The 21,674-nt window shown below is 33.8% G+C and overlaps 1 protein-coding gene across 1 annotated transcript in view; it reads right to left on the reverse strand.

The window, feature by feature from the left end:
- The window catches only part of LOC115887092 (protein Aster-B-like), a 28,854-nt gene that overhangs the window by 964 nt on the left and 6,216 nt on the right, over positions 1–21,674 (reverse strand). The window contains 9 exon segments of the mRNA XM_030906418.1: positions 61–181; positions 1,263–1,437; positions 1,496–1,663; positions 3,392–3,584; positions 4,091–4,364; positions 4,518–4,696; positions 9,781–9,833; positions 9,836–9,899; positions 19,583–19,893. Coding sequence (XP_030762278.1) covers positions 61–181; positions 1,263–1,437; positions 1,496–1,663; positions 3,392–3,584; positions 4,091–4,364; positions 4,518–4,696; positions 9,781–9,833; positions 9,836–9,899; positions 19,583–19,893 — 1,538 coding nt within the window.

Raw genomic sequence — 21,674 nt, forward strand, 5'->3', positions numbered from 1 at the left:
CCGATCGCTATTTAGTTACCGAGTTCCACCTCAGAGTGGTCAAGTTGAACAAATCAGTACCTGCCGTAAAAGGCTGACTGCATTTCTCAGAATTCTTTGCCATTTTTGAGCCTCTACGCTATGCAGGTTTTCTTGCTGTTGCAAAAGCTTAATCCAGTCGTCGTGCGATTTAGGAGGATTCCTAAAATATATGTATAGGCTTAGAATTAACAATTTTACAAAAAAAAATTACTCTTGAATAAAAAGCCTAAGAAATGAGCGTAAAGGTGCGTTCATCCGGCTGCGCCGCTCCGCACCGGAGCCCCCCCCCCTTTCCTTTATACCCCTCATATATATATTAACTAAAGTATATCGACTCCAAACTGCATTCTGTGAAGCCAAGCCTGTGAAATGGGTATATAAATCTTCTAAAGGAATTTGCATAAGTCGTTCAGTTAGCTGTGCTCAAGCGCAAGCCTGGATTTTGAATTATCGATCGGATAACCAGACCAATAAGAGACTAGAGCTAGCACCAGCTGTTGATTCGTACGGCTCCGGCCAACTTCGTACGGCTTTCGTTTGCGTTCCCGCTCGACAATTGGCTAATCCTCAGAGTAAGGGCTAATCGATATTCGGAATTTTGGAGTTGCGCTGTTGCGCCAGTATCTGCCTAACAGACGAACTTATGTGAAATATACATGGACCGATTATCTAGTTGTCTCTAACTCGGCTTCAACTCCAACACATTGCAGGGATAGGCGATAATCCGTATATATTTGATATGTATATGATACCCCTCTATAAATTTAAGGAACCAATAACATTTTTCAGTAAAGTTTATTTCTTTACCTTTAAACTCAGCACAAGAATTAATTCAAAAAGTAATGTACAGGGTGTTAATAATCAATTCTTTTGTAGCATGCATATTTAAATATCTTTAAATATCTCAAAAACCAAAGATTTTAAACATATTACAATAAAACCCTTACAATAAATGCCTTTTTTTGGCCCAAGAATCCAAAAATGAAATAAAATACCGGGTGTTCCATCAGAAAAAATTTAACTCTGGTAAGGATCTTAGTTCTGAGACACCCTCTATATTTCAAAATCATTTTAAATTGTACATTGCCTCCCCAGATATACCCAAAAAATATTTTGTTTCTACATCTTTCCGTTTTCGTATAATCAACCGAGGCGAATGAGGTGCGCCACCCTGTATACTTGCAACCTATTAGAATTTTCTTTAAAATAATAAATAATAAAGAAATTTAGTAAAAACTTACTGCAAAACTCGTGGATCGAAAAAACTACTAGGTGACACTTCCTCTAAGGACCACAATTTTAGGTATAACATTACGTTTATAATTAGTAACAGCAACAGTACGCCAAATATTATGGCCGTACAAACATCGGTGGTGAATATACCACCTGTATGTGACATTTTTTTCCTAGGAATATCTATAACAAAAAGAAAAATTTTAAAAAAAGTTTTTTCTTTAAATATTTAATTACTTACTTAACCTAATGTCTTCAAGACTATACTTTGGTAAATTATGTAGTCGACGCTTCCGTCTAGACTTTCTTCTTTGTTCGGGTATATTTTCTTCCCCTTCCGTTTGTAGCGCTTCTTTTAATTTCGAGAAAAAGTCTTCCAAACCAGACCAAACGTTCCTTTCTATCATACCTACATTAAAAAGAACAATGACGTGACGGCAAGCGTATAAAGCTTGATTTTCATGCATCCGTTTTCCGACGATACGATGAAACGATATTAATTTTATTGGTTGAATTTAAAGACTTCGGTTGGTTAGAAACGGTTAACTAATCGAAGCCTTTAAATACAACCATTGAAATTAATATCGTATCAACGTATCGTCGGACAACGGATGCATGAAAATCAAGCTTAAGAGATGCAGCACTTCCAAAAACATCTTAAAAATTACTTTTTAACGTAAAAAATTAGTATCTAACAAAATATTATCTTAATATATTATGAATAGCTACTAAACAAAATTAAAAAAGTTATTGTATAACCGTTGATTGAGAATCGGGACGATACGCAACCTAATGGGCAAATTTGTAACAAGGCTGATTTGATTTCCCCTTAAGTATCAAGTGCTGTACGGTGGAGACACCAATCGTTCTGCGGTCAATGCATAAAACAGTTATTTTCTCTAATTCGGCCAGCGAAGGCACCATCGAATACGGTGTTGATCTTAAAGCGACAGTGTTGCCATATTAAAATGCGTAATATCTGTAATACCTTTGACGAAAATATCTTTGGATGAAAAATCCGCGTTTATGTATTGAAGATGTATTCGTTTTAAACATAAGCTTTGTTCGGGTTCTTATTATTACCGATTCTGAACTGTCCTAGAACTCTGCCGCGCATGCCCTAATGAAATAATTTCTCCGTATTTCCTTCTGCGCATGAGTATCACAGTTCTAGGACGGTTCAGAATCGGTAATAAGAAAAACCCGAAGTAAGCTATAGAATAAACAACAAAATTAAAATTCTTTTATAGGTAATGAATATGTCGTATGATCGAAAAAAGTTATTTAGTTGGCTGGGAAATGACGATTGACATTTGCCATATTTTACATATGAACTAACAGCGATCTTCATTTCCAAGCCAACTCTGACGCCGTTCTTTGTTTAATCCAGTGGCGGCTCGTCAGGGTAGGCAAGGTAGGCGGCGCCTACCCTAAGATTTTGGCACAATTTAAGCGATTTATTACATTACATTATTTACTATTAATGTTGCCAATACATAAAAATACTGTAATACACGGAAGTGTGTTTTAATAATCAATATTATTTTAGTATTTGTGGTCTTGTATATTAACACATTCACTACCGCTAGCGAACTCTGACTGTGCCGCTGCGTTAGAAAACAAAATAATTTTGACCGTTGGCCGTTGGAGTGCCTTTGTTCGGCGATTTCTACATCGCCTACTATCAGAGACGATGCACGAGGTACGGCAAATAGACGCCACTAAAATTTTGTCGCCTACCCAGTCACACGGGTCACGAGCCGCCACTGGTTTAATCATATAATATTATATTAAATTGTTTAATGATAGAAAATCAGTATTATTAACGTACTGTACCCAAAATCCGTAAATATACGGTTTAATCAGTAGTTCTAGCAACACTACCTCCGGCAACCACTCATTCTGTAGGCTGAAAGCAGAACTAAGGTACAGTATTCTTTATCCGCTGCGTTGGTAACGACTATTAGCGCGCAGCGGCCTAGAGCTAAACTAAATCTCGGAATTCTCGGGCAGGCTGACGGTAACGCTAGCTACATCTTAGCTACATTTGTGCCACGAAATCGCCCATAAGGTTGCGCATCTTCTTATTTCTTCAATCAACGGTATAACGAAAAATAAGAGAGCATTATTTACCTACCTTTAACAAAACCCCAAACATTCTTTTTGTACTTGATGTGAGCGGTAACAAATACTGAACTGTGCGTTTCCGACACCTTTTTAAGGCAATAATGTACGACGACATAGAAACTGTCAGCATAGGGAATTCCAGCGTTTACAGACTCGACGTCCACCGCGTAAAGACTGCCAGCTTTACTACAAGGGAGCATAGCCTAAAAAATAAAACTTATACCAATAATGACATATCTTTCAACCATTTGTCATATTCCTTGTTTGAGTACCAATAAACCAAGAAGGCTGTCTGGTAACTATAGAATAATATAATAACTAAAATAACTAAAAAAAATTGGCGCTCCTTTCAAATGTAGAACTTTTGTTACAGCAGCGCCATCGTTAGTGTTCCCTGTTTGATGACCACTTTTCAATACACGAAGGTAATTATCCTTACCTCTACCCTCCATAGACCCCAGAAACAAGTCTATGAGTTTTTTCGCGAAAAAGGAATGTTGAAAATTTAGCATTTTTGAATTTTTTTTTGGATTTCGAAACATGTCGTATTCACAGAAACAAAGATGTGTTGAATAACTTATGGCAGAGCTTTATCCACGAGTACTTTAAAGAATGGCGTCTGCCACATTAAATTTAAAAAAAATCGTTTTACTTGTTAGACCCTCAGACAACCTTTCTACCTTACAAACACTTTATGTCCTTTACTTACATGTTTCTCGGTAACCTGACAGGTCTTTGGTCCCACCGTTTGACCTAGGGTCAGCGTCAAATTAACCGTTCGACTTTTGCTGTTGTCGATGGGGTTGTGGGTCCAGGGCGTCTGCGTCAGGTCGGTGGTCTTCCTCGAGGCGTGAAAGTCCAGGAAGAATTTGGAAGATGTGAAGAGCAAGGTGAAAAGCTGGTCGATGTGTATGGGGTATTCTTCCATCACAAGCACGCGGCCGTCGTGAGCTGCCGTGCATTCGGTCGTATCCAGGTCGTCTCTAAAAATAACAGGAAAAAATTATAGCATTTAAAATTAGATCCACCTCAAAACGTCTTTCCTTTTCACGTTTTTCAGAAGACGGACTCTAAAAATGCAGAGGCCTTAAAAACTGTCTTTCTTGACACGTTAACTGTCAAAATTGTATGCTTACTTCATGGTTAGAGGTTTGTCGTCGTCCGAATCTGACCGGTCAAAATTCTCGACGGAAGGGGGGGCGGAGTGGTCAGAACCGGCCGCCGGGGTTGAACAGTATCTAACTGTGTCGCCCATTTTCTCTTCGATCAGTACCTGTTCCATCACATTATCCAACGCGGGAGTAATACTTTCAACCTGCCAAAGATTCATTATACGTTTTAGAGATACCAACAGATTGAAGGGTTAGGGGATAAACAACAGCAATGTCCATTTTATAGGAATTTTTAAGTAATCAGCTTAATCTGTTGAGAATAAGTGGATGAACTTTATTAAAATAATGGGTTTTTCCTAATATGTTTAAAATTAAAATTTGAGCTATATTTACTTGAAGTCTAGTGTCAGTGCTATAAAAATAAATAGCATTGTTTTTTTTAAATTTGCTTTAATTACTGTCCTCCATTCGCGAACTTCGAGTTCCGGACTTTACGCCCTGGGGCTACTCGAGAATGGTTCTGAAAGGAGCTGTGCACGATAGCCTAGTGCCTCCATATGGCGCGGAACAGTTCTGGAACTTTATGACTCAATTGAATGGAGTGAGAGTATCGCGTTCTTGAAAAGTCCAGAGCTGCACAACTGCGTGAATGGAGGACAGTAAATAAGGTAGCAAAAAATTTAAATTGAAAAAACCATTGCACAAAAGTAGATGAACAAAATATATATTTAATAAAAAAAATCTGATGTTAACAAAAACTGAAAAATTAACTTATAATTTACTAGTACTTGTAATAACCCTTATTCTTAATTACTTTCAGACATCGCTTAGGCATAGATCCCAGAAGATTTTCAATTATTGAAAAATCGATATTTTTCCAAAACTCTTCCAAAGTTGCAAATAATTCTTGGTTATTTTTGTAGAATTTGGTCAAAATGTGTTGATCCAAAATTTCCCATAAATTTTCTATTGGATTCAGGTCTGGGGATTGCGATGGCCATTTGAGTGGAGAACAGTCACCATTTCATCTTCCAAAAACCTTTTAACCAATTGTGAGGCATGTTTCGGGTCGTTATCATGTTGGAAGTAGTGTACAACTGGATTTTTCCTCCAAATAAGGCACTAAAAGGTTTTGTAAAATGTCTCTGTAGCCAAACCGATCCATTATGCCCTAAATTTTATGGAGAAGTCCCATCCCATACCCAGAAAAACAGCCCCATACCATGATTGAGCCCCCACCATGTTTTACAGTGGGTCACGTGTACTTTGGTAGCAATCGTGTGTTGGAAGGTCTTCTTACATGTTGAATTCCATCTGATTACACCAAATTAAACTTTGATTCATCACTAAAACAAACTTTTTTCCATTGTGCCACAGTCCAGTTTTGATGTTCCTTGGCAAATGCTAATCGGGCCTTCAAATTTTTTTTTGATAGCAGTGGTTTCTTGGCGGGCGGGTTCTCGGGAAAACAACTTCTAGTCAACTAATTTACGTCGGATCGTCCTTGTACTCACTGGTGGATAGCCCATTTCTTCAAGTTTTGCTTTTATCTTTGTTGACGGCAAAAATGGATCTTGTGAAGAAATTCGTTTTATGGCTTTTATCACATTGGGACCAACTTTTTTAGGTCGTCCTGGTTTTCTTTTTATAGAAACATCACCTCTCTCATTATATCTCTTTAAAATATAATAAAATTATATAAGGATTCTTGCCACTTAACTGCTGATATAGAAATTTAATTCTACGCTGTGTTTGTCATAATGTGGATAAACCTGCTCTCACTACCGGTTTCGGAGCCCTACTCTATCATCAGGTTAGGTTGTAGCTTGAGCAGAGCCACAAAATGACGACCACAGCACAGAGATAGTTAATTCCGACTTGTCGGAAAATGTCGGTTAGATATTAAGTCCCGAACGGTAATTATGACAAACACAGCGTAGAATTAAATTTCTATATCAGCAGTTAAGTGGCAAGAATCCTTATATAATTTTATTATATACCTATACCGCAAGAAATTTGTTTTCTATTTAAAATATAATGTACCGCTGATTTTCCAAGGCGTAATTGCTTTGCGATTTCCGATTGCTTCAAACCATCCTTAAAAGCATTCACTACTCGCAACTTAAGATCTGCAGACAAGTTAATTTCACGTGGCATGATATATCACAAGAGCTCAAATGTTTTTAAATCGCAATTGTTCATAAAAGCAGAACAAATGAAACTAACGATTTTTAAAAATATTTAGTTCATCTACTTTTGTCCAAGACAAAAAAGCAACATTTGCCAATTCTTATCTATAACTGATAAGACTAACAGAAGAATTTATATTTGTTTGTAGTATTTTTGTGAGAATGTATTAACCTTCTAACATACAAAGGTATAAAAAATAATTTTAATATTTAACACCTCAAATCTGATTTTCTTCGCAATTATTGGTAGTGGTTCATCCACTTTTGGACAATACTGTAAACCAATATACCAACTATAACATACGATGTCCAAATAATAACTGAAGCTTCATTCAGAACCTCGCAATTAGTGGAATAAATTAGTGGTTTCAAGTTTGTTCCTTTAATTTAAAGGTAAGCATTCAGAACGTCTAAATTAGTGGTAGTAATTTTCAATTAGTAGAAAAAGTCAGGGGCCGGAAAGTGAAATAGCAAAAGCGGTTCCACCGTTTCCACGGCAATTTCAAATAAAATAGTTCCAGCCTCGGGCGCTAGGTGGTAGTGCAATTAATTTTTAGGTTAAGAAATTGCTACTAGTTATTGCCAGATGGCGTTCAATCAGATTTTTTTTGTAGTTTCCATGGTTTCCAACGGCCATTGTCATACTATTGTCAAATTCTCAAAAAATATTGTCGTTGTCATAGCGCCAATCATAATATCAAATGATTATCAAAACGTTTTTCAAACTATAATTTGTTATATGCGTTTTAATTAGACAATTCCTTTTGTTTGTGGCCCTAAAAATATAATGTAAGTCTTTTATTTTTGCCATCATTTAAGTACTTATTTATATTTACTCCATTTACAAAACTTTGGGCGTATTACGTTGGTCTTGTTTTATTATAATAAACGATGTTTAAATATTTGACTTATAAATAAAAACTTTAAATAATAAATAATATTTACACGTTTGGCTTTACTTTTATTTAATAATTGTATAAATTATACTGTTAAATCCTATTTTTTACACATCACAACGATACTTGTTATTAGTATTGTTGAATTTGTGTAAAAAATAAGATTTAATGATCAAATTTAATTATTTTAGAGCAAAATTCAATAAATACGCTCATTTAAAAAGCCCGCGCTTCAATCTATTTAAAACAAGCCCTACTCAATAGATGGCGCCACTTCTGTAGGGCCATTTTTCAGTATGGCAGAGTCCATTCTTTTTCTATCTAGGTATATTCTTTGGAAAAAGTTAACAAACCTCTGACTTTTCCACTAATTATACTTCAAAATTTGCTGGAAATGCCATTTTAACTTTTGATTATCATCCGTCAAGAGAAATTGTGGTTTGAAATCAAAATTTTATTATTTTATAAGCTACATATGTATTTGGCTTTCTCTATGGATACAACTGACTACCGCAAGCTGTTGCTAGGATATTCTATTAATTTTAATTGTGTTTTTTAGATATTGTGAATGATCGTAAACTAAAAACTATAAAGTGTAATTGAAACCACTAATTGCGAGGTTCTGAATGAAGCTATTATTTATATAATGTTTTGTATTATCTTTTGTTTGTTTGTTTGTGTACCTTGTTTTTTTTACTTTGTTTATTAGTTTACCTTTGTCTATAAATTGAAAAATTTTTTGACAATAAAGGCATTTATTTATTTATTTATTAAACAGTACTATTTTTTTGTATTTTTAAGACGATATTTGGCAACATTAACTCAGTTTATTCTGCAAAAGTCAGTTTTGTGACATCGTCTGTTCTTTCCCCTTACCATGCAATTAAAGCTGAACAAGATTTATGTTATGTAATGTTTTAAAACATCTAAGAAGCGATAGCCATACATTACTAACCTCTACAGATGCCTGAAAAATACATTATTTATAAAAAATGTCTATATCTATGTGGCGGATTCATCTCTCCAAAAAAATCCAATATGGGTATTTCGCCACTGCACTGCAAGAAAATACACTTAGATCCATTTTATCACATACTAAACCAATGAATACAGAACAAAAAACAAAAAATGTAATATACCAAATACCATGTGAATGCGATAAATTTTACATTGGTGAAACATCTAGACCCTTAAATGTTAGAATTAAAGAACATAAAGATTATTTAAGAAAGGGAGATTCTCACAAATCTAAGATTTGTCAGCATTCATGGAACACAGGACACAGAATAAATTTTAATAACACCAAAATTATAATGAAAGAAGCGATAGCCTATAAAAGAAAAATAAAAGAGGCTTTTTTAATTCAATCTAATAAAAATAAATGCATTACTCATGCATCTGTAGATGTTAGTAATGTATGGCAATCGCTTCTTTGATTTTAAAGAACATAACATAAATAAACATAACATACGTAAAATTTAAAAATAATCATACGGAGTTTTGGGGCTTTTTGGTTTTACCTTATTAAGTAATTGTTATAAGGTAGTAATTGTTAATTTTGAAGTTTAACTTGATATAATGTCATTTTAACAGAACGTCAACGGTTTCTTGTAGACGTATCTGTTTTAAAAAATAAAGTGTTCTCGAATAGTTCAATTTAAATATTTTAAATAGCCCTTTTCTTTATTCTTTGTATTTTTTTTTGCTTCCGACGACGGAACGAGATAAACTTTCCGAAACGTTAAGCATGTCTTTGTTAGCCAAATTTGTATAACTGTAAACATAACTTAAGTGTTTACAAAAAATAACTATTTTATTTTGTAGATTTTCTTGCAGTGCAGTGGCGAAATACCCATATTGGATTTTTTTGGAGACATTATTTATATTTAATTAGATTAAAAAAGCTTTCTTATTTTTCGTTTAGAGGCAGGCTATCCTATTATTTGTGAGGCTATCCTTGTATTATAATTTTATATTGTTGTTAAAGTCTACTGTGCCCTGTACCCCATGAATGCTGACAAATTTTAGATTTGTAAAAATCGCCTTTTTTAAATAATCGATCCAAGTCTATTTTGTGTTTAGTTTTCTTGTCAGTGGCGAAATACCCAAGCTCTTTAACAGTTCAATAAAAAATGCAAAAAAAACATTGCAAATAATGACTAAGAATTCTAAATTTACTGTAAACTAAAAAGAGGTACTTACTTCCGAAAAAGAATCGACTGATAATCTAGAACAAATTTTTTCGTCCTCCAAGTTATTGGGGAAATATAATCTTCGTCGTCGCTGGTTAGACCCAACTCACTGCCGTAACATTGATGAACCTGTCAATAAACATAACTCAATTAATTTACTAGGTAGTCGAACGATAACCTGAGATTGTATAGTAATATTGTTTTGGTATTGATAACATTCAATATAAATCATTTTTTTTATCTTCAAAAACTTATCAGGTGTTCCTTTATCAAAACATAAAGAATTAGATAGTGTGATAAGTGCACTAGAATTTCGATTTTTTAGTGAAATAATAGACCTAATAAAACGATTTTTAAATAAACATACTTAAACTATGCATCATAAAGTTTAAGATTTGATTATTTAATCTTGAATCTCTTAAATCGTTAATAAAATCATTTTTATCAGTGTATTAAAACAGTGTCACTTAAAAATATTACATTTTCTACAATATTTCGTATTGTAAAAATAATATAAAGAACCTTATCTATCTCGGAATACCAGATGTTAGTTAAAGTTTCATTCAGTGAGATAATAAGTTTATTTATGTAAATAATAATTAAAGTGTGTCGATTTGTCAAGATAAAGCAAAAAACTTATAGGCAAAAACAGTATACAGGGTATAAATAAATAAGCACAAAGAAAATCAGAAGGAGATTTTATTGGAAAACATTAAAAAAATATACAGGGTGAGTCTTAAATAAGTGTAAATATTTTTAGGGGTAGTATATTTCGACCCCAGAAACACGATTGAGGTTTTTTCGAGACCAAAAAAAAATTGAAAAGTTAAAAAACACAATTTCTTGATCATATGGCAACATACGAGCCTTAACAACTATATGTTGGGACAAGGTCATATTTTGGAATTATTGCCGTGGTTTTTCAAAATTACTGAAAAATATATGTTTAATTTTTTAAATATAAACAGCCATATGTATATCCTAAACCACTCGACAATATTTTTATGAATTTGTAAATCAGTCCATATTTACAGTAGCGGATTTTGTTCATAAAAGGACAAATTTGCTGACAACTAAATGTTGGGACAAGTATTTTTAAATAATTAATATCATCATAGGCGGCTTTGCTATAAACGTCACAAATGTCGCACTGTTTACTTCAACATTGACAGCTGTAAGTGACTCGATACTTTGAATAGTGAGATTTACTCTTCAATTTTGTTAATTTAATTGAAAATAATGGTCCGTGGAAAAGCTACAAATCAAAAACTACGCGAAATTATCATTCGTCAATGCAGTACGGGAAAAACAATTCGAAAAATTTCTGATGATTTAAGTATTCCAAAAACCACGGTCTTATAAAAAAATACGGCGAATCTGCCAATGTGGACGTTAGAGGTAAAAGTTCGGAAATTTAAAAGAAAGTTGTATATCGTATATACGAAATTTAGTAAAAATTTGAAAATCTGCGAGAAGTACTCTTCGCGTAGTAACAGTTAAATGGAATACTGTAACTGGTTTAAATTTTAATATATGAATGTTGCCGAAAATATATCCATAAATGCGGTCTGGGGGTTTTACAAGGTAAACTTTATTTTGTGTGGATAATCGATTACCTGAAGACTATTGATACAAATTCTTATTTAGGCCAAAGAAAAACCGCTACTGACAGAAATTCAAAAGAAAAATCGCTAGAATTGGGCAAAATCTAAATTATCGTGGACACAAAATGATTGGAATAAGGTCATATTTAGCGATGAGTCTAAATTTGATGTTTGCGTTGGAGATCATCGAAAACAAATAATACGAAGTAAAGTAGAAGCCTTTCATAAAGATTGCTTAAAGAGGGTTGTTAAATTTCCTAAGGTATTGTGGTTTGGGGTTGCATGTGAGCAAGAGGTTTGGGCAAATTAAATTTCATAGATGGCACTGTTAACGCCCAAAAATATCAACAAATACTTGAGACCTCACTTTTGCCTAGTGCTCAAGAATTGTTTTCAAAGGAAGACTATATTTTCCAACAAGATGGAGCATCGTGCCATTCAGCAAAATCAACTAAATATTGGTTCGGTAATAATAATATAAAAGTTCTATCCAATCCTGCAAGTAGTCCGGACCTCAATGTTATAGAAACTGTGTGGCATAAAATGAAGGAATATTTAGAAACCACTCACAACGAACAATTTTTATTTGCGGACAAAACTGCAGGAAATTTGGGATAATTTTTCTCCTCAAATGTGCCAATCTTTGGTAAATACAATGCCATTAAGAGTTCAGGCAGTTGTTAAGGTGAAAGGTGATGTAACTCCGTATTAAACAAATTTCTTGTTGTGCTGTCCCAATATATAGTTGTCAGCAAATTTGGCTTGATTTTGGCAAAATAAGCTATTATCAAAAGTGATTTGTTTGCAAAGTTATAAAAATATAGTAAAATTGTCTAGATCATATTGTAATGTTTGAATTTAGAATAATAAACAAAATAAATTGAGTCATTTTAACAAATTACTATTTTTATTGTAAAAAAAGACCTTGTCCCAACATATAGTTAGGGCTCGTAGGTAGTAGATTAAATTTAGAAGAAAGAAAACCCAGAAAAGATCCAGTGGTTCAGAAAATTTAAGCAAAAAATATTTTTGTTTTTGAAAATTTTCAAAGTAAAATAACTCGTTTATTTTGGACTTATTTGAAAAACGGTAAAGAGAAAACATGTTTCTTTTATCGAGATCTACCAGCCAAATTATTTGCACTTGTTTAAGACTCACCCTGTATAAAAAACGTTGATTTTTAAACCATTACCTGCGGAATATTTTCGCACTTATTCATTTACGCCCTGTAAATATAGTAAAAGTTTTAAAGGAGAGGAAACTGTTAACAGCATTCCGCGGCAAAATGATAATTAATTTTTTATCCTAAAATTAAGTAAATAAATTGTCTAGTATTGTGTAGACTAGGCTACGGTTACAGTATCTAAATAAAAGCGCGGGATTATTATCTCTTTGTTTAAATAGAAGTCGATATTTTGTATACAAAAAATTTCATAACGATATATAAATAATAAGTAACACCATAATAAATAATTGATTAAACATTCAATAAAACAACGATTTATTTACCTGCAACATATTTACGAAAAATTCGAACAGACCAATTCTTTAAGAAAAAAACTGAAACTGTAATAAAATAGTTCAACAAAACTAGTCATAAAAATTTTCCAATCCAATAAAACAACTAGACTATTGTGTGGCTGGTTCCTTTGAAAGAGAACAGTATGTTTTAACTTTTAAAACGTAATCGGCGTATTATTTCTCGGTGTTTGATTTCTTAATTATTATCTTCATTCGAACGTGAAAATATTGACGAAAAGAAAATTAAATTGTGTTAAGGCTTGTTATCTTCGAATATTCGGTCGCGAAAGGTGGATAGTCCGTCGATCGCCGAGGATAGTGATTTCCACCCAAGGTGGTTTGTTACTTGTTAGAAATTAGAAAATGATTGTGTCTGCTCTGTGGTTTACGCTGGGATATCGCAAGTAGAAGCAAATAATGTAATTGTTGGAAAAGAACCTGGTAATGGCAACACTTAAATTATCCAATAGTCCAGATGATAAGTTGTTTAGCGATACGGGGTACTGTACAGGGTGGTCGAAATTGGTCTGTTTTAACAGAGAAAACCTATTTCCTGACTAGATACAGCAAAACCGACATAGATGTCATGGGCTCGATTTCTGAGACACGTCTAATGGCGTAAACCGCCTGTTGATATTTTCATTGCTGACTGAGATACGGGACCTTTTTTAATTGTTTACCATTGGGAGAATTGCTCATAACTTTTGTATTTCGCGGAATAATAAAATTCTGTAAAAACGTTCTTAAGGCGCTTTTTTAAGCACAATCCAGTGGCGTAGTCAGTTTTTTTCTGTGATTGCTCTTTTTGTCACAAATAATGAAAAATATATTTTTTTAAATGGAAACCATAGTTGGCTATGAACTTAAAAAAGTGCTGGCGTTTAACCCTTTTCAACGATATAAGGTTAGGGGTATATATTTCTAAGAATGAGAGAAATATTAGGTTTTTGATCTTTATATCGAAGCGGGCCTTGATTTTGTGTCGACCTATAGTTGCCTAATTATTTTTTTATCACAATTTAATATTTTATATTATTATTTATCTGCATAATTTAAGACTTTTGAATAGGTAAATCAACATTCTATATTAGTATTACCATTTACAATTAAAACGCCAGGGTTACAACTGCACTATTAAATGGAGAAGTTAGAGAGAATTGGATTGGAACAAAGGGCCCCATATCTTGGCACCTGTAATTTAACTCCTTTCAACTTTTTTATGGGGGAAATTAAAATACCTTATCTATAAGGGAAGAACCATTGGAACGAGAGAAGAATTGCAGAAGCCTAGGCAAGCTTTTGGACTTATTACACTAGTCGCCTAATAAATCGTTGTAACTCTGTGCGCAAAAGATGTTTATTGTGTATTCAACAAGGAGGGGCTCAGTTTGAACATCATGATTTTTATTAGAAAACTATATTCGCCACACAAAAAATACGTTTTTTAGTCTTGTTCTATGGTTATTGTATCGATTTTAATTGTAATTACTAATACTAATATAGAATGTTAATTTACCTTTCCAAAAGTCTTTAAGTATGCAGATAAATAATAATATTGAATATTAAATTGTGATAAAAAAATAAGTATGCACATAGATCAACACAAAATCAAGGCCTGCATCAATATTAAGATAAAAAACCTAATATTTCTCTCATTTTTAGAAATAGATACCCCTAACCTTATATCGTTGAAAAGGGTTAAACGCCAGCATTTTTTTAAGTTCATAGCCAACTATGATTTCCATTTAAAAAATTTCATTATTTGTGACAAAAAGAGCAAGCATAGAAAAAAAACTGACTACGTTTAACAGTTACAACTACGTATAACAACGTTTTTAGAGAATTTTATTATTCCTCAAAATAAAAAAGTTATAAGCAATTTTCAAAATGGTAAAAAATTCAAAAATACCCCGTATCTCAGTTGGCAGTAAAAATATCAACAGGCGGTTTACGCCATTAAACGTTTCTCAGACATCGAGCCCATGACATCTATATTGGTTTTGCTGTATCTAGTCAGGAAATAGGTTTTCTCTGTTAAAACTGACCAATTTCGGCCACCCTGTACACAGATGGCTTTTTGATAATTAAACCAAATCTAGGGAGTACTTTGGAAAGGACATTTCCAAAGTAACATTTCCATACCGCCGACGTGTCTTCAACAAAAATGAAGCGAATTTACTTATCCACCAAGTTTATAAGATCTAAGGTTTAAAGTGTTATATTTTTTTTTAATTTTAGCCCTATTTTCATGAATTTTTTAGCAAACTGTAGTATTTGACTTATTACACAGGGTTATTTAATATCGTTTCACTAACTTTAAAACACCCTGTGAAATAATTTCATGAGTAACTTTTCCTAAAACATTATTTTTCGATCACAACCATGTCTTCTGAGCATTTTATTTTTTGATTCATGTTAACACGTGAATTGGTTAATTTTTAAGAGCGAAATGAACTTGCCACCAACAATTTGCAATTTACTATCACTACTTTACTTATGATGTTATTTTTTAATATCACGATGTGACTTTTGTGACTATTATCATGATGTCATATTGATACTGATTAGAACTCTATATTAAAATTTAAAAAATGTTAAAAAGGAACGATACAGGCTTGGTTTTAATCAATATTAGCAGAACTAAGTGTATTAAAAAAATAACTGTAATAACTAAGTGTACAAACAAACAAAAAACTTGTAAAAAATACTCTAATATTTTGTTTTGTCTCCCCCGGCCGCTATACAGGTCGATATACAGACGTCCGTTCATACTGTTAACGAGGCTGCAAATATACCGGGTGCGTCTCAAAAGTGGCTCACTCCTATAACGTTTTTATTTTCTCAGATAAAAAATCGAAATTTGGTAAAGCACATCTGTTGGATCTATGTCTATGAAAGAAATGCGGACAAAAAACATTTAAATAAATAGCAATATATTTTCTACGTCGACTTAACGAGTACGTCACCACAAATCGCTCCGCCCACTCATTTTATTGGCTACTTGCAAATTTGTCGAATTTTTATTGATGGCACGCGTCGTCTAATTTTTTACGAAAAACATCGAGAGAATATCGTTTCCCCCCTCACGGATACCCCGTAGCCACAGAACGGACAGGCGTACTGTATATTAATATATGACATAAATTAGGATTGATTGACGTATTCAATTGTTTTCTGTCACTTTCTGTTTTACCGGAAATGACTACAATAACTTTTGATTTTTAAATAGCACCCTCGGTATATTTCTACTTTATTCGATAGAAAATGACACTCTGAATAGAATGACATATCATATGTCAACTTTTGACATTTTCTAATATGGTTTATTTGAAATTACAACATGCGATTCATAACGATATAATTTGACTCGAAATACCAAGTGTGTGGTACCAAATTATTCGCAAAAAAATGCTTTTTCCAAATATGCTAATAAGCCACTCTCGCTCCATTTGAAAAAATGAGATATGATTAAAAATACGATTTGGGCATCTTTTAACCGACTTGGACAAGACACGAATAACATTAGACGATCAAATCTATTTTTCCAAGGCTCCTTGATTAAAAATGAGTGTTTTTAACACAGCCATGGCACTCTAGATTGAAATTTAAAATTCAATTTTGTTTTAAGCAAAAATGTCAAAAGTTGGCATATGATATGTCATTCTATTTAAAATGTCATTTTCTATCGAATAAAGTAAAAAAATACCGGGGGTGTCATTTAAAATCAAAAGTTGTAGTAATTTCCGGTGAAACAGGAAGTGACAGAAAGCAATTGAATACGTCAATCAATCCTAATTTATGTCATATACTAACATACCAAATCTCGATTTTTTATCTGATAAGATAAAAAAGTTATAGGGGTGAGCCACTTTTTAGATGCACCCGGTATTGTGTTATGTTTCCCATTTTTCATCAAGGACCAAGCGAATATTCATAATTTCGGCCATCTTCAACAAGATCAATGACTTTTGCACAATCTTCGACACTAAGAATCATATTCAATCGTACACAACAATAATCACCAAAGCCACCTCGTCATTGTGAAGAATAACATGAAAAAGTAACGATAATTGAAAGAATTGCAAAATGTTTGTGGCAAGTTTATTTTGCTCTTAAAAATTAACCATGGCATGTGTTGACATGAGTCAAAAAAGAAAATATTCAGGAGACTTGGTTCTGGCCGAAAAATAATGTCTTAGGAAAATTTGCTCAGGAAATTATTGCACAGCGTGTTTAAAAGGTAGAGTAAAAAACAACTCTTCGATTAACCCTGTATAATAAGTCAAATACTAAAGTGTATAAAAAACTGAGTTTACGAATTAAAGTTGATATATTTATATACAGTTCAGTAAAAAAAAACAAAGAAATAGGGCTAAAAATAAAAAAAATATAACAATTTAAACTTGACCAAAAAAATTTCCGTTGTCTTTATTTGTATCTGAGTGTGGTCGCGTGTATCTGGTGGTCGCAAATAGCTAGTCAGATTCAGGAGTATGCCACGCATCACGACTATCGTAAATTTTTCGAGGCTGTAAAAGAAGTATACAGTCCAACTAAGAAGGCAAGATGCCCAATCATGGCACAAAATGGCGAACTCCTAAAAGAGGAAGAGCAAATCAGAAACCGCTGGAAAGAGCATTACAGCCATATCCTTAACCAAGAAAACAACCCCAATATGGAAGCACTCAACATAATACCTCAGTATAACAGCCTCAATGTATTAGACATTCCAATAACAGACAGGAAATAAAGGACTCCATAAAACAGCTTAAAAACAACAAATCGGCTGGCTGTGACGCGATTCCGGCGGAAATCTATAAGTGTACAAGTAAAGAACTTATTGGTCATCTTAAGGCTCTATTCGATGTCATATGGGAAAGCGGAGAGGTACCTCAGGACTTTTGCAACGCGAATATAGTGAATATATTTAAGAACAAAGGAAGTGCATCAGACTGCGGAAACTACCGAGGAATTTCACTACTGGCTATCGGAGGAAAAATTCTTGCAAAAATTATGTCAAACCGCCTGCATCCACATATAGAAAAAATCCTCCCAGAATCGCAAACGGGTTTTCGCACCAACCGCGGCACTGTCGATTCCATATTCTCCATCCGCCAACTACAGGAAAAAGTAAAAGAGCAGCATTCTAAACTTTACGTTGCATTCATCGATCTAACAAAAGCCTTCGACTCTGTAAACAGCGATGCACTTTAGGAAATTATGAAAAAGTTCGGAGTACCCAACAAATTTCTTACAGTGTGTAAAAGCCTCCATAATAACAATAAATCAAGAGTGTCATATCATGGATCACTGAGCGATCCCTTCCTAACAAACACTGGCGTTAGGCAGGGATGTGTCTTAGCGCCTCTCCTATTCAATATATTCATGGCAGCGCTCTCCATTATAGTGGACAGCAAACTGCAGGAGAGATCATTAGATACAGATACGACGGCGGTCTGTTCAACATAAAAAGACTCAGGGCAAAAACACGTTCAAAATTCATCACAGAACTTCAATACGCTGATGACTGTGCTCTAGTTGCAAATACGTTACAACAATTGCAAGAAATGTTGAACAAATATACATGAGCATACGAGGCTTTGGAACTTAAGCTGAACATCGATAAAACTAAAATCATGTGCACTCCCCCGGAAGATCACAACAATGCTATAAAAATCGGAGAAGAGCTATTGGAATATGTAGCGGAATTCAATTACCTCGGCAGTTTGATTTCGGAAAAGGCCAATATCGATTCTGAAATTCAGCACAGGATTAGCAGCGCCTCAAGAACATTCTGGAAATTAAAAGACAGCGTTTTCTACAATTACGACTTGAGCACAAAAACGAAACTTGCAGTGTATCGAGCAATAATAATTCCCACCATGTCATATGGAAGCGAAACCTGGGTGTCGTACCGCCGACACACGAACGCATTAAACAAGTTGCAACAGAGACATCTTAGACAACTCTTAAGAATAAAATGGTTCCATCATGTCTCAAACGTATCGGTCCTTGAAAAAGCTAACTGCGACAGTATTGAAGTCATGATTACAAAGTCCCGCTTAAGATGGACTGCTCACGTCTGCAGAATACAAGAAAACCGCATACCAAAGTCTCTGCTTTACGGTGAGCTTGTAGACGGTAAGAGGAGGGCGGGTGGACAACTCAAAAGGTACAAGGATATTTTCCACGAAAACTTAAAGGGAATTAACAAGCAGAATGAATGGGAAGAAGCAGCTCACAAGGAGTGCGGTAGACAGATAACATCACGTATCGGGCTTTTCAGTCACAGAAAAGCTCATGAAAGAAAACGCCTTGCGTGACCCTCTTCTGATGCATGTCAAATACTCGTCAGCGAGTAATGGCAGTATGTATGTATGTATCTGAGTGTATAACGAGACGTTGAACGATAGCTGAACAAACAATAGCCTATTTCCTAAGTAAGTCAAACTTGACCGAAACGCTGACATCAAACTCGACAGATATCAACCGACATATCGCGACAGATCTGCGAAATTAAATTGAACAAGAATTAAACCGCTCAACTAAGAAGATTCGAGAAAACCATTCTTATTTAAATACTATGTTCCGATAAAGTCTCAAAAACGCGTCTCCGTTCATCGCGACGGAATGTTCAAAGAAAACAAGTCTTTATAAAACCTATTATTTGTGCAGTAGGACACTAACACATTGCCACATTTGCTGAGTAGTCATGGGCTGGTCCATGAGCGCGTTCTGCCAGATGCGAAACAACATTAGGTAAGTCTTGTCCCTCTGTACCAGGCTGGTGAAAAAGTACTTTTCCGCTTTGGTACATATTAATACTGCGTTGGGTATGACCAGGGCGGTTTTCTCCTTGGTGATGGCGGCCACGTCCTTCCATTTTACGGTCAGGTTAGTCTCCCATCCGAAAATGTTGGCGTAGAAACAGAGAAAATTCTGGGTCACGTACAGACGCCCTTGCACCAGGATCTCTTTCTGAAGGGCGCAGGAATAATCTGGGGAAAGGAAATGCAGTTTTTTTAATATACAGGGTCGCTTTTATGTATGGAAACGGTCGATTATTACCTCAAAAAGTTAAATACAAAAGTTATATGATTTTTAAATATCTATCAGCGAGTAATAAATTTAAGTATACAGGGTCGTTCATAAAGTCGTGGCACATCAAAGTTTCATTTTTTTTAAATAGAACCCCCTGTATATTATTGCATATTTCAATTCTTCCTTCAATTCTATGCAAAAATCGAAATACACACAATGTGCCTCAAAGCAACCGTTTCCGAGTTTATTGACTTTTGAAAATATCACTTAAACAATTTGATTTAATTAATTTCGATGTGTTTGGTTTGATTTAATGACGCCATTCTGCCGAAACTGTGATACTATTGTAATGAATTTCTAAATTCCTATTAGCTACTAGTAAATTTAAGTATACATAGTCGGTCTACAGTTGTGTTACATCAAACTTTATTTTGTTCAAATGTAACCCCCTGTATATTATTGCATATTTGAAATCTTCCTTCAATTTTAAACAATAATCATAATACACAATGTACATAAATTGAAGAATTGAAATGTTAAACGAAAATTTTGTAATTTCCACACTTACTATACTCTCATTCTATACATCTACAAATGCTAACTTGAGAACTAATGTCAAATATTGTTAAGTGTCACAGTTTCGGCAAAATGGAATCGTTAAATGAAACTGAACATATCGAAATTAATTAAATCAAATTATTTAAGTGATATTTTCAAGTCAATAACTCGGAAACGGTTGGTATGAGGTGCATTGTGTGTATTTCGATTTTTGCTTAGAATTGCAGGAAGAACCGAAATATGCAATAATACAGGGGGTTTCGTTTAAAAAATGAAACTTTGATGTGCCACGACTTTATGACCGACCCTGTATACTTAAATTTACTACCCGCTAATAGATATTTATAACCCCTATCACTTTTGTATTAATAAATATTAATAAAATATATTTGAAAATATGAACTAAAGTTATGTTTCTTCAAATGGAACACCCTGTATATTTATAAATCATATGATCTGTCTTGCTATGAGCTTCTCAAAAATATATATCACTCTATATTTATTTTCACTATTTACTGCAATATTTAAAATATATCATTTTCTTATTAGTAGGCCGTGATAAATAACAAAAAATCAAAATGGTATTTACTAAAATAGTCATACACATATTAAAATTTATTTGGGATTGATATATTTTACTTTTGAAATAACTGTTACCACTGAACCTGTGAATATATTTTTCTTGTTTTTTTATAACGGAATGGGTTTGCAAATATCTAAAAGCTTGAATTATTAAAGCATTTTCCAGGTGTTCGACATTGTTGTAGTGCCCACGATATATTTCGTATTTCAAAAATCCCCAAAATCAGAAATCGAGAACGGCGAAATCCGGGAATCGAGGAGGCTATAAATATGTGTTCATTGGTTCCAATTCATTGATTTGAAAAATAATAATTTAACAGTATTCTAATATTTTCATAGTTAGGAGGGGAAATGTTCCCCATCTTGCTGAAAGTATATTTCACGTAAATTAGCTAAAGGAATATCTAAAATTTCCGATACGATAGATTATTCGCACGTATACACGTATTCCAAGATTTACAAATAGCGGTAGGGGCTTAAGTTTTCCTAATATATAAAGAATTTATTAGCGGCTCCCAAAATAAAACAAGAGACAGATAGCAGTATACTTTTAATAATTCTTTAGTTTCTTTTATTATCAATCATGGCCTACTAATAA

This window comes from Sitophilus oryzae, unplaced genomic scaffold (genome assembly GCF_002938485.1).
Source record: "Sitophilus oryzae breed Bouriz unplaced genomic scaffold, Soryzae_2.0 scaffold_1146_pilon_pilon, whole genome shotgun sequence".
In the NCBI taxonomy this organism is placed as follows: domain Eukaryota; kingdom Metazoa; phylum Arthropoda; class Insecta; order Coleoptera; family Curculionidae; genus Sitophilus; species Sitophilus oryzae.